This window comes from Myxine glutinosa, chromosome 4 (assembly GCF_964187855.1).
Source record: "Myxine glutinosa chromosome 4, kmMyxGlut1.1, whole genome shotgun sequence".
NCBI classification, from domain to species: domain Eukaryota; kingdom Metazoa; phylum Chordata; class Myxini; order Myxiniformes; family Myxinidae; genus Myxine; species Myxine glutinosa.
In genome coordinates, this window is record NC_136264.1 from 203,932,143 (window position 1) to 203,945,555 (window position 13,413).

At 43.5% G+C, this 13,413-nt stretch overlaps 1 protein-coding gene across 1 annotated transcript in view; it reads right to left on the reverse strand.

Annotated features, from left to right (window-relative positions):
• The window catches only part of TMF1 (TATA element modulatory factor 1), a 103,530-nt gene that overhangs the window by 62,956 nt on the left and 27,161 nt on the right, over window positions 1–13,413 (reverse strand). The window contains exon 5 of the mRNA XM_078776932.1: window positions 8,701–8,806. Coding sequence (XP_078633058.1) covers window positions 8,701–8,806 — 106 coding nt within the window. The remainder of the gene's footprint in view (window positions 1–8,700; window positions 8,807–13,413) is intronic.

The following is a 13,413-nucleotide window of genomic DNA, read 5'->3' on the forward strand; positions in this document are numbered from 1 at the left end:
TTATGTACCATGGGGAGAATGACTTGTGAAATGGCACAAGAGCGGTGAAGCGAAGCCCGTGTTAACGAGGTGTGAATTATGGTGTGAATGGGTAATTAACTCTCGAGGTCCAATTTCCTGCATTTAGCACTTAGCTAGCTGGTATGTTCAAAAAAAGCTGTGTTTGTGTGAATGGATCAAATGTTTGAAAGATGAAACATGATTATAAAGTGCAATGTTAGTATGAACGGATGTTTCTCAACCGGGACTAAACCGGGCATTACAATGTACAATACAGAATAGATAAACAATGTATAAACAATATATATATATATACAGTCGTGGACAAAAATATTGGCACCCTTGCACTTTTTTCAAAGAACTCACAATTTTCTCAAAAAGAAGTTATAAATGACAACAGTATTTGGTCTCCACAATTCTTTATTTCACTGTTAACATGACAGAACCTTTGTTTTTGATTCAGAACTTAATATATCAATTTAAATCAGAAAATAAAAATAAATGGCATTGACAAAATTATTGACACCTGAGACTTAATATTTGGTAGCACAACCTTTTACCCATATTTGGACAAACTAACTGCAGTCAAGCACTTCCTATAGCCATGAATGAGCTTCCTACACATCTCTACTCGCAGTCTGTCCCACTCTTGTTCAAACTACTGCAGTTCTCCCAGATTTGAAGGGTGCCTTCTCCAAACTGCTGTTTTCAGATTTTCCCACAGGTGTTCAATGGGATTTAGATCTGGAATCATTGCTGGCCACTTCAGAACAGTCCAGCGTTTTGTCTTGAACCATTCCTGGGTGCTTTTTGAAGTGTGTTTGGGGTCATTGTCCTACTGCAAGACCCATGACCTTTGATGGAGACACAGCTTTCTGACACTGGGTTGAACATTGCGCTCCAAAATGCCTTGGTAATCTCCTGATTTCATGATGCCATGCACACATTCAAGGCACCCAGTGCCAGAAGCAGCACAGCAACCCCGAAACATCAATGAACCTCCTCCATGTTTGACTGTAGGGAAGGTGTTCTTTTTTTTGTCGGCTTCATTTTGTTTTCTGTAAACATAGAGATGATGTGCTTTACCAAAAAAGGTCAAATTTGGTCTCACCTGCCCACAGGAGATTCTCCCAGAAGGATTTTGGCTTGTTCAGGTGTGTTATGGAAAACTCCAGTGGGGTTTCTTATGTCTCTCTCTCTCAGCAGTTTGGTGCTCCTGGGTCTCCTTCCATAGAACCCCCGTTCATCGAGTTGGTGACAGATGGTTCGAGTTGAAACTGTCGTACCTAGTGTCTGAAGGTTAGCTTGAATCTGGTTGGCAGTTGATTGAGGTAGTTTCTCCACCATTCAAACAATCCTTCGCTGAAATCTTCGATCAAGTTTTCTCTTGCGGCCATGTCCAGGGGGTTGGCTACAGTGCCATGGTCCTGATAACATTGTGTACGGTGGACACAGGAACATCAAGGTCTCTGGAGATGAACTTGTAGCCTTGAGATTGTCCATGCTTGGCTACAATCTTGTGTCTGACTTCCTCAGACAATTCTCTGGTTTTCTTTCCTTTCTCCATGCTCATTGCGGTACACACAGTGACACAAAACAGCAGAATGACTCCTTTTCTCTATTCAAACTGGTTGAATGAGTGATTTTTTATATTGCAAGCACCTGCAACTCACCACAGGTGAGTTCAATTCCAAAGTAAAGGAGAATCACCTGCTTGAAATCGAATTATTTCCAACAACTTCTAAAAGGTGCTAATAATATTGTTCGGGACAATTTTAGGATTTCTGTGTGGAATAAGCTAAAATTTCGTAATTTTTTCAGCTTTTTCTGTTTTGTTCCTCTGCAAACCAAAGAAATACATATGTCGATACAAAAGGTTATTTTATTTTAACAATTTTCTGGAAGAAATGGTGCATTATTGAAAAAAGTGCAAGGTTGCCAATATTTTTAGCCATGACTGTATATATATATTATATATATATATATATATATATATATATATATATATATATATATATATATATATATACGTATATATATATGTATATATATTATATTGTTATGGAAACGGGGACGGTGCTCCCCCTTAGCAAGGGGGGGGGGGGGGTTAACCCCCTTCTATTTGCACAGGCCGTCTCCGATCCTGAAGCTACCCCGCTCCCCTGGGGGGTGGGATTGACCGAGGCGATTGGTCAAGGGATTCCCGTACACCCCCGCCAATCCCTCCACAAGGCAGGTGGGTAACTCCGCTCGAAACCGCGGACAAGATGGTATTTTGCCGAGCGGTTTTAGCAGCCCGCGGTTCGAGCCGTTTATCAAGGGACTAAACCCGATTCATAAAGCGTTGCCGAAATCGCACCACAGGAACTCAATTAGGAAATCTCTGAAGCGATCGGATTGAGAAAGAAGAAATCAAAGAATGGAGGAACAGATATTTATTAATTATGTACAATAACCAAAGAAGAACGAAGTAATTTACAGAGGAAGAGGAGGAAGCAGATACACAGGGCAATTCTTACTTATACAGGCTTAACTTATACCCAGACAACACAAAGGACAGACCACGGACTTACACGACAAAGGGAAATTGCAGGCAGGAATGGCTCAGGGAGCGAATGGTCCAGGCCGATGGTAAGGATGCATCAGGGGGGGGTGGGGGGGGAGAAGGATCCAGGCAGTGGTAAGCGTTGAAGTTCACGCTCCGGGCTCGGAGCGAACAGTAGCCGGCAGCTCTGCGTCTTCACAACTGGCGACAATAGGGCCCCTAGAGGGTCTCGGTTTATTGCCGTAATATCAGCACCCCCTCACGTCTTTCTGTCTTCTCCGGTTCAGCTGGATCACACCCTGGCTGGATCTCCCTGGATCTCCATCACGCTGGATCTCCCTGAATAGGCTTGCGCGTTGCCGCTTATATTGCGCCTGGTGCGATCAATCCGCCTGCCTTTTGGAAACGCCCACCGGTGAGCTCGCCTCGGCCTTGGTTGGTCGCGAAGGGCTCACCGGTCCGCCCCTTGATGAGGCGCTGGCAGAGCCACGCCTTGTTCCTGGCACTTGGCTGACTCCTCCCACCTTCTTCTCCGAGATGACCTCGTGTTCAATGGAGTTTGGGGCGATGATGATGCCAATAACAACCACCCAATGCAAACGGTGGCGAACGCCGCCGTGCTGGCGCTTTGGAGGCCACGGCGATATTGTAGGGGATCTATCTTATTTGATTTGATGCAACGCTAAGATCGACTGTTGGACACACAGCCTTATCTGAAACACAGAATAAAGAAATAACGATGGAGACGTCCTATGATTTGCTACGCGGTGCGATGGACTAACTAGGGGACGACCTTTGATCTTACAACAACGAATGGAGGTATTTACATGAATCATAACATTACACAAAGGGGGTATATTTACAATAAACTACACAACGTGCACGGTTTCCCAAATCCGTTACAATATATATATATATACACGACAGACTTGGCATTTAATATGGAATATTTTTTTGTGGGGGTGAACTTACTTTTCAAGTTGACCTAGAACCAAAAGTTCATTGGAATTATGTTGAAATTATTCTAGATTTTGTTAACGTGACCTTTAAAAGAAACAAAAACCACATTTGACATTTCGAAGCAAATAAATTGATCCTTGAAAGTGATGTAAACTGATATTGAACTCAATTCACAGACAGTACTGTGTTAAACTTCTGTACGTTTTCCAGAAGTATTTCTTTTTTGCACATTAGCCAAAATTTTTTTTAACAAAAACAAAAGTTAAATTACAACTGGGATTACAGACAGTAAAATTACAGTTCAGTATGTCGTGTAACCCCCACGAGCATTCAGGAGAGCACGTACACGTTGAGGCATGCTGTTCACGAGATTTGGCAAGGTTTGGACAGGAATCGCTTGCCATGCAGTTACAATAGCCTGCTGCAATTCAAGGACAGAGGAAGGCTGCTGGTCCAAGTTGTCGATTTGACGTGTTAATTCTGCCGACAATTTCTCTATCGGATTCATATCCGGGGACATGGCAGGCCACGCCATATGCTCTACACCACGGTCAGCAAGAAAGTGTTGGATCATGCGAGCACGATGAGGCCATGCATTGTCATCTTGGAAGACAAAGTTTCCTCGAAAGGCTACACGAGCAAATGGAAGCAATGTTTCTTCCAGAATGGCCCTGTACTTGAACTGGTTCAGGTTTCCATTCAGAACAACCAGGTCAGTTTTGCCCCCTGCATGAAAAGCAGCCCAAACGGTCACGGCCCCAACACCTCCAGCTTGGACTCTTGGCACTATACAATCTTCGTTGTAGGCTTCATGCACTTGTCTGCGCACTCGGACATGGCCATCTTGATGATAGACCAGAAATCAAGCCTCGTCACTGAAGATCACGTGATTCCAGGGTCCCTGGCTGCCATTGACAGTGCTCTCTGGACAATGGAATCGGTGCTGGCGGTGTTGTCTTGTCAGGCATGGCTTTCTCAGGGACGCCTGGCACGATAGCCTGCTTGAACCAGTCGTTGGTTGACTAGCCTTCTGGATACAGGCACATTTGTCAGTTGCTGCCACTCAGGCCGAAGCCGATTAGCTGACTTGGTACGGCCATTGCGGACTAACTGATGCAGCTGGCGACCATCCCTCCTTGTGGTTCTGCGGGGACGTCCTGGGCTTCGATATTGGAGGAGGGACACCCCTCTGAGCATTTCGTTTCGGGATCTTTGACACCTGACCTTGAGTGATGCCATACTGCCGAGCAAGAGCACACTGTTTCATGCCGGAATTTCGTAAAGCCACCACTCCATGACAAACAGCATTGTTGAGTTGACGGACCATCTCCAGAGGAAGCGGGCAATAACTTTTGTAGACGTGCAGCAGTTATTTTCCACTAATATAGAACGCAACAACCCTCATATACCCGATTGTGAAGCCAATCGTCAAATGTACCTGTCCGTACATTTTTGTCACGTCACCTGTGATATAATCCTGTTATTGACTTCTTGCTGCGACAGACAATCAGTGACATGGTTCTTTGAACAAAGAAATCAGCGAAGCGTAAAAGAAACTCACCAGATTGATATTCTGAGTTCAGAAAGGAAACCCAAGTCAAGAAAAAAAATATTCCAATATTAAATGCCAAGTCTGTATATATATATATATATAGTATATATATTATATATATACTATATATATATAATAATATATATATATATATATATATAATATATAATATAATAATTGTTACGGAACCCTCCGTCAGCCTTTTTCCCCTTATCAAGGGGGGATCAACCCCCTTGTCTTTGACTGACCGACGTGAGTCCTGAAGTTGCACAGCTACCCCTGAAGAGGCAGGTGCACAACCTCGTTCGTACCGCGGACAGATGTTAATTGCCGAGCGGTTTAGCAACCGCGGCACGAACCATTAACAAGAGACTAGACCCGATTCCTAAACATTGGCCAAATCGTGCCACAGGTGTCCAATGAGGGAAATCACAAAGACGCCGGATGTAAGGGAAAGAAAGGCAAGGTAGGAAGAACAAATCTCATTTATTATTATTATTTACAAGACCAAAAGAACCAAGGAGAATGGAAAGATAAGAAAATAACGACAGAAAGAGGGAAGGACCAGAAGGACACAGTGCAATTTCTAGCTTATACAGACTTACTTATAACCCAGGACAGAACAATCAAAGACACAGACTCACACGGATGGGAAATGAAGGCAGGCACGAATGGCTGGAAAGGGAGGAAGGTTCAGCTTGGACCAGAGGGATGGCTGGACGGACGAGGCTGGGATCACAAGGCGGGGAGGATGCGGGTCCCGTCTGTGTAAACGGCAAGGCTCGAGGTGAGCGGCCGCCGACCCTCCGCAATCTGGGTCGCACTGGTGGCGTTCCCTTCGCGGCAGCGGGTCGAACCTGCGCGTCAGAGCTCAACTTCTCCTCAGCCGAACTCCAACGGAACTGCGGTCCACTGAGCTCTCAGCTCCTCCTCAACTGAACTCGAACTGAACTGCGGGTCCACTCAACTCTCAGCTCCTCCTCAACTGAACTGCTCAGTGCGTCCTCCTCACTCATCCTCCTTTTAGCAGTCCCTCCGTTCGCCCTTTTTATTGCCCTCCCCGAGATCAAGCCGCGGACTACAAGGGCACGCCTACCGGGGCCGCTCACTGCAGTGCTGGTTGGCTGGCACGGGCTCTTTTGCTCCACCTTTGATGACGATCGGCGGCCAACGCCCTTCTTCTCCGAGTTTACCTCGTGGCTAATGGAGGCTTGCGGCGAAAACCACAACCCCAAAGCAGCAGCGGCGAATGCAGTTGGCAATAGCTGACAAAAGGGGATTTGGAAGGGAATCTACCTTATTTGAATTCGGTGCAATGGAGTGTCAATTAATGGAAGACAAAGCCTTAAACTAATACACATAAATAAGGAGATAACTACTGAACATGGAGATCTATGATTTGCTACGTGATGCGATGGAGTAACTACGAGGACGACCTTTTGACCTTTACACTACGGAGGGGTGATATTTACACACAAAAAAACACAATTCTCAAATCCACAACACTATATATATATATAATATATATATATATATATATTATATATATACTATATATATATATATATATATATATATATATATATATATATATACGTCAAATCCTCCCATGCTCTTCTAGCCAAATAAAACTGTACAAATGCAACCACAAAAGGTTACACAAGGTAAGCCCAATGCTGTTCCACACTCTTCCCCGAGTCCCTCCACATCTGTATACATATATACATATATACAGTCACGTGAAAAAGTAAGTACACCCCATGTAAAGTTTTGACTTTTTCAAGATATTTCATCATACAGCTATTTGATCTTAATTTCAACAATATTGACAGATAAAGGTGATATAACATAACAAATATCATGAAACATTTACATTTTGTAGTCCATTGTATAATTTAAATCAACATAAATGCAAATTTCGCATGTGGAAAAAGTAAGTACACCCCTACATTTATCACGACTTCAAATACCTAAAATTAGAATCAGGTGCACCAGCTCAGGTGCAAATTATTAGAACATCGTTAGAGAGGATCTTGTAGGAACCTGTCTTATTTAAACCTCAGACATTTAGTTTGGCTTGCTCTTTGTTGTTGAAGTGTGCGGCGTCACCATGCCTCGATCAAAAGAGCTCTCTGAGGCCTTCAGAAAGAAGGTTATAGATGCCTACGAGTCTGGGAAGGGATTTAAAAAGATCTCCAAACAATTTGAAATGAATGATTCGACTGTCCGGAAGATCATCTACAAGTGGAGAATATTCCAAACAACTGCCAACTTGTTCAGGCCACGCCGCCCCAGCAAGTTCAGCCTGAGAGCAGACCGCAAGATGCTGAAAGAAGACTCTAAGGACTCCAGAATGTCATCACGTGACCTACAGGTAGCTCTTGCCACTGTTGATGTCAAAGTGCACGAGTCTACCATTAGAAAGAGGCTGCACAAATGTGATCTACATGGGAGGTGTGCCAGGAGGAAACCTTTGCTGTCCAGAAAGAACATCAGGGCAAGACTAAAGTTTGCCAATGAACACCGAGGCAAAGACCAGCACTTCTGGAACAATGTGCTCTGGACAGATAAGTCAAAGGTAGAGCTATTTGGCCACAGTACCAGAAGACATGTTTGGCGAAAACCAAAGACAGCATTTGACCACAAGAATCTGATACCAACTGAAAAGCATGGTGGTGGAAATATTATGGTTTGGGGCAGCTTTGCTGCATCAGGGCCTGGGCAGCTCACCATCATCGAATCCACTATGAATTATTCATTGTACCAGAGGGTGCTTGAGGATAATGTGAGGCCATCTGTCAGAAAGTTGAAGCTCAACCGAAGATGGACCTTGCAACATGGAAATGACCCTGAACATACCAGTAAATCCACCAAGGAATGGATGAAAAGAAAGAAATGGAGGGTTCTGGAATGGCCAAGTCAAAGCCCGGATCTAAATCCCATCGAGATGTTGTGGGGGGATTTGAAACGAGCTGTGCATGCAAGAAGCCCCTCAAACATCGCACAGCTGAATGAATTCTGCATGGAGGAGTGGGCAAAAATTTCTCCTCGTCGATGTCAGAGACTGGTAGACAGTTATAAGAAATGCCTAATTGAGGTTGTTTCTGCCAAAGGGGGCAATACCACCTATTAGAGCCAAGGGTGTACTTACTTTTTCCAAGTGTGAAATTTGCATTTATGTTTTTTAAATTATACAATGGACGACAAAATGTAAACGTTTCATGATATTCGTTATATTATATCACCTTTATCTATTAATATTGTTGAAATGAAGATCAAATAGCTGTATGTTGAAATATGTTGAAAAAGTCAAAACTTTACATGGGGTGTACTTACTTTTTCACGTGACTGCACGCGCGCGCGCGCACGCACGCACGCACGCACGCACGCACACACACACACACACACACACACACACACACACACACACACACACACACACACACACACACACACACACACACACACACACACACACACACACACACACACACACACACACACACGTTTGCTCTATCCTGTTTGGTTCAGAATCGGTAGAGTCATGCCTTGTACTATTGCAGAAATGCAACAAGATCCCTTCCGAGGTTTACACGTTAGCATGACACTGCATAGTGCAAAGCAGGCCCTGATCAACACCTACCCTCTTCCAGGAGCCCTTTGATCTGTTCATCTTTCTCCCTTAAAAGTTCTGCCGTTTCAATGGTGTTGGGTCGGATAGACAACTGTTCCTTCACTTGCTTCAGTTCCTGCAATGCACATCGATAAGGAACACGAATGATGATGTTAGCAAACTTAATATACCTACTCAACAGCTCAACCTCAAAGGACAGCATACCACAACGTATCAGTACCTTCACATAACAATGGTTGATCAGCAAGTTCGTGGCCGAACAGAGACGTACAATTATAAATACTAGGGCATGCCCGTACTATATCTATATCTAAAATTATATCCCCCCCCCTCTATTTACATGAAATGGTTTGGTCCAAAGCGAACGGCTTGCGAGTACGGTGACAATCCCCCCCCTCTATTTACATGAAATGGTTTGGTCCAAAGCGAACGGCTTGCGGAGTTTGGTAAAGAAATCGCCATAGCATGCACAAACGCGCAGGAAAGCGAAAGAATCGCAAATTAGTTTTAATTAGTTTTAAAACATAGTTTAACGCCAACATAGCGGCAACATAGTTTGCCAACGTGAAATAAATGAATACGCTCTCAAATGTGCCGTCCGAGGCAGAGTCTGTTCGCCACGTTCGGCACACGTGATAGCTCGCTGCTCTCTGATTGGTTGAATCGTTTTTGGACATAGCTCGGTAACTACTTGTCCGATTAATATGAAACGTTGAAAAGGCACATCCTCGGGTCCCCAGCAATATACCTGGCAAGTTGCAAGTATATCGGACCGGTAGTTGTCGCGAAACAGCGGTCACAGACAAACACACAGACACACACACAGACAGACACACAGAGATTACTGGAATTATAGATAGACTAGGGCATGCCCGTACTATATCTATATCTAAAATTATATCCCCCCCCCTCTATTTACATGAAATGGTTTGGTCCAAAGCGAACGGCTTGCGAGTACGGTGACAATCCCCCCCCTCTATTTACATGAAATGGTTTGGTCCAAAGCGAACGGCTTGCGAGTACGGTGACAATCCCCCCCCTCTATTTACATGAAATGGTTTGGTCCAAAGCGAACGGCTTGCGAGTACGGTGACAATCCCCCCCCTCTATTTACATGAAATGGTTTGGTCCAAAGCGAACGGCTTGCGAGTACGGTGACAATCCCCCCCCCCCCCCCTCTATTTACATGAAATGGTTTGGTCCAAAGCGAACGGCTTGCGGAGTTTGGTAAAGAAATCGCCATAGCATGCACAAACGCGCAGGAAAGCGAAAGGATCGCAAATTAGTTTTAATTAGGTTTAAAACATCGTTTAACGCCAACATAGCGGCAACATAGTTTGCCAACGTGAAATAAATGAATACGCTCTCAAATGTGCCGTCCGAGGCAGAGTCTGTTCGCCACGTTCGGCACACGTGATAGCTCGCTGCTCTCTGATTGGTTGAATCGTTTTTTGGACATAGCTCGCTAACTACTTGTCCGATTAATATGAAACGTTGAAAAGGCACATCCTCGGGTCCCCAGCAATATACCTGGCAAGTTGCAAGTATATCGGACCGGTAGTTGTCGCGAAACAGCGGTCACAGACAAACACACAGACACACACAGAGACACACAGAGATTACTGGAATTATAGATAGACTAGGGCATGCCCGTACGTGGGTGCCCGTTCCTTGCCAAAAAAAAAAAAAAACGCTACCCGTACGCTCTACCCCGCCCGTACGCCCGTACGCCCGTAAACAAAAAAAACAACGCTCTTCGCTTCCGCCCTTCGCTCTGGGAGAAATAATGCGCATAAGAAATCGAGAAATTATTATTTTCTCCGGAAGAAATCGAATTACGAACCGTAATGGCGCACGCGCTCGGCTCGGCTCGCAACAACGCGTTCTGTGATTGGCTGCCGGAAGTGAAGTCTTCACTGTCCGGAAGGTCGCAAATCGCAGTTACGATGAATCGCAAATTAGTTTTATTTAGTTTTAAAACATAGTTTAACGGCAACATAGTTTTCCAACGTGAAATAAATGAATACGCTCTCAAATGTGCCGTCCGAGGCAGAGTCTGTTCGCCACGTTCGGCACACGTGATAGCTCGCTGCTCTCTGATTGGTTGAATCGTTTTTTGGACATAGCTCGGTAACTACTTGTCCGATTAATATGAAACCTTGAAAAGGCACATCCTCGGGTCCCCAGCAATATACCTGGCAAGTTTAAAGTATATCGGACCCGTGGTTGTCGAGAAACAGCGGTCACAGTCATACATACATACATACATACATACATACATACATACATACATACATACATACATACATACATACACACAGAGATTACTGGAATTATAGATAGATAACAGCGATATTTATTTTTAGTTTGTCCCCCCACGCAGTGGGAGATGGGGTTCTGTTCTGCAATCGCTTCCGTGTGTGCCTGTCTGTCTGTCTAGCCATACCATTTTTACCATTTGAGCTTTTGTCATCAAATTTTCAAAAACCTTTATTATGAGAATATGGAGAAGATAATAAGAAATTTGGTCAAAATGAGATGAGAAAGGGCAAAGTCATATTGACTATCAATAGCCGTTATTAGCTCCGCCACAGCTTGTCAAGCACGAGATGCCCCATTTTTTTTTTTAATCGCTCTGTGTTTCTTTATTATTTGCAAAATCGAAGATTTTTCAAGTATATTGGTCGGTTGTGTTTGTGATTCTGTCTGTCTGTTTGTTATCTTGCCAAAACGAAGTTTTTGCAAGATGTATTAGTCAGCTTGTATGTTTGTTTGTGGTTAATCATTTTTTTTTTCACGTTTAGATCACTCTGTAGACCACAGTTATTATTGGAAACTCCTGTAACTTCGCATATCAGAGTCCTATAGAGATACCCTTCAGCACACAAAATTTTGAAGGTCAAGGTCAAAGGTCAAGGTCACTTTGTGGTCAATCATGGAGGTCGACGAAACACTAATTTTTTGAGTAACTTTGATCGGATCGTCTCCAAACTTCATGGGAATCTAGTATATGGTCCGGCGCTCAGCTGATTAGTTTTTGGTGGCGATCGGCCTTGACCTTCATGGTTAGCGCTGGAGGTCGAAAATTATTGACCCCAAGGTCAAATTTTGAAATCGTAGGTACCATATCGAGTAATACCTCATATGAATGCCCTTGATGAGTGCTTCCCAGATCTGTAAACAGTTTGACGCTATGACGTCATTTGATGACGTCATGACGAAAAAACGGAATTTTCACATTTTGGCAAGATACGGTTCACCCTGTGGGTGACATTTTATTATCTTGCCAAAACGAAGTTTTTGCAAGATGTATCAGTCAGCTTGTATGTTTGTTTGTTTTTTTGTTTGTGGTTAATCATTTTTTTTTCACGTTTAGATCACTCTGTAGACCACAGTTATTATTGGAAATTCCTGTAACTTCGCATATCAGAGTCCTATAGAGATACCCTTCAGCACACAAAATTTTGAAGGTCAAGGTCAAAGGTCAAGGTCACTTTGCGGTCAATCATGGAGGTCGACGAAACCCTTATTTTTTGAGTAACTTTGATCGGATCGTCTCCAAACTTCATGGGAATCTAGTATATGGTCCGGCGCTCAGCTGATTAGTTTTTGGTGGCGATCGGCCTTGACCTTCATGGTTAGCGCTGGAGGTCGAAAATTATTGACCCCAAGGTCAAATTTTGAAATCGTAGGTACCATATCGAGTAATACCTCATATGAATGCCCTTGATGAGTGCTTCCCAGATCTGTAAACAGTTTGACGCTATGACGTCATTTGATGACGTCATGACGAAAAAACGGAATTTTCATGAAAAAATTATTTCCTCAGTTCTCATCAAAATCTTTCAATATTTCATGTGCGTTGGTCATGAAGACATACTATTCACCATACGAAATTATTAAGGTCAAGGTCAAAGGTCAAGGTCACTTTGCGGTCAATCATGGAGGTCAACGAAACCCTTATTTTTTGAGTAACTTTGATCTTATGATCTCCAAACTTGGTGGGTATATAGGGTGTGGTATGGCGCTCAGCTGATTAGTTTTTGGTGTCGATCGGCCTTGACCTTCAAGGTCATTTTGAAGGTCATTCAATTTTGACCAAAAGGTAAAATTTTCAAGTTTCAGTTACCATATCGAGTAGTACCTCAAATTGAAGCCCTTGTTGAGTGCTTTCCAAACATATTTAGACATTATATAAAAGACGTCATTTGGTGACGTTATAAGGCAAACACGTATTTTTCAAGGTCACTCTCTAGAACGTCTCGTGGGCAGACATTCCTCAAAGAGTCGCTTCTAGTGGATAGCAGTTCTGTTCACCTCAGTGTGACCTGAAGCAAGTCACTCATGTTCACATTTTGGCAAGATACGGTTCACCCTGTGGGTGACATATGTTTATTATCTTGCCAAAACGAAGTTTTTGCAAGATGTATCAGTCAGCTTGTATGTTTGTTTGTTTTTTTGTTTTTTTGTTTGTGGTTAATCATTTTTTTTTCACGTTTAGATCACTCTGTAGACCACAGTTATTATTGGAAACTCCTGTAACTTCGAATATCAGAGTCCTATAGAGATACCCTTCAGCACACAAAATTTTGAAGGTCAAGGTCAAAGGTCAAGGTCACTTTGCGGTCAATCATGGAGGTCGACGAAACCCTTATTTTTTGAGTAACTTTGATCGGATCGTCTCCAAACTTCATGGGAATCTAGTATATGGTCCGGCGCTCA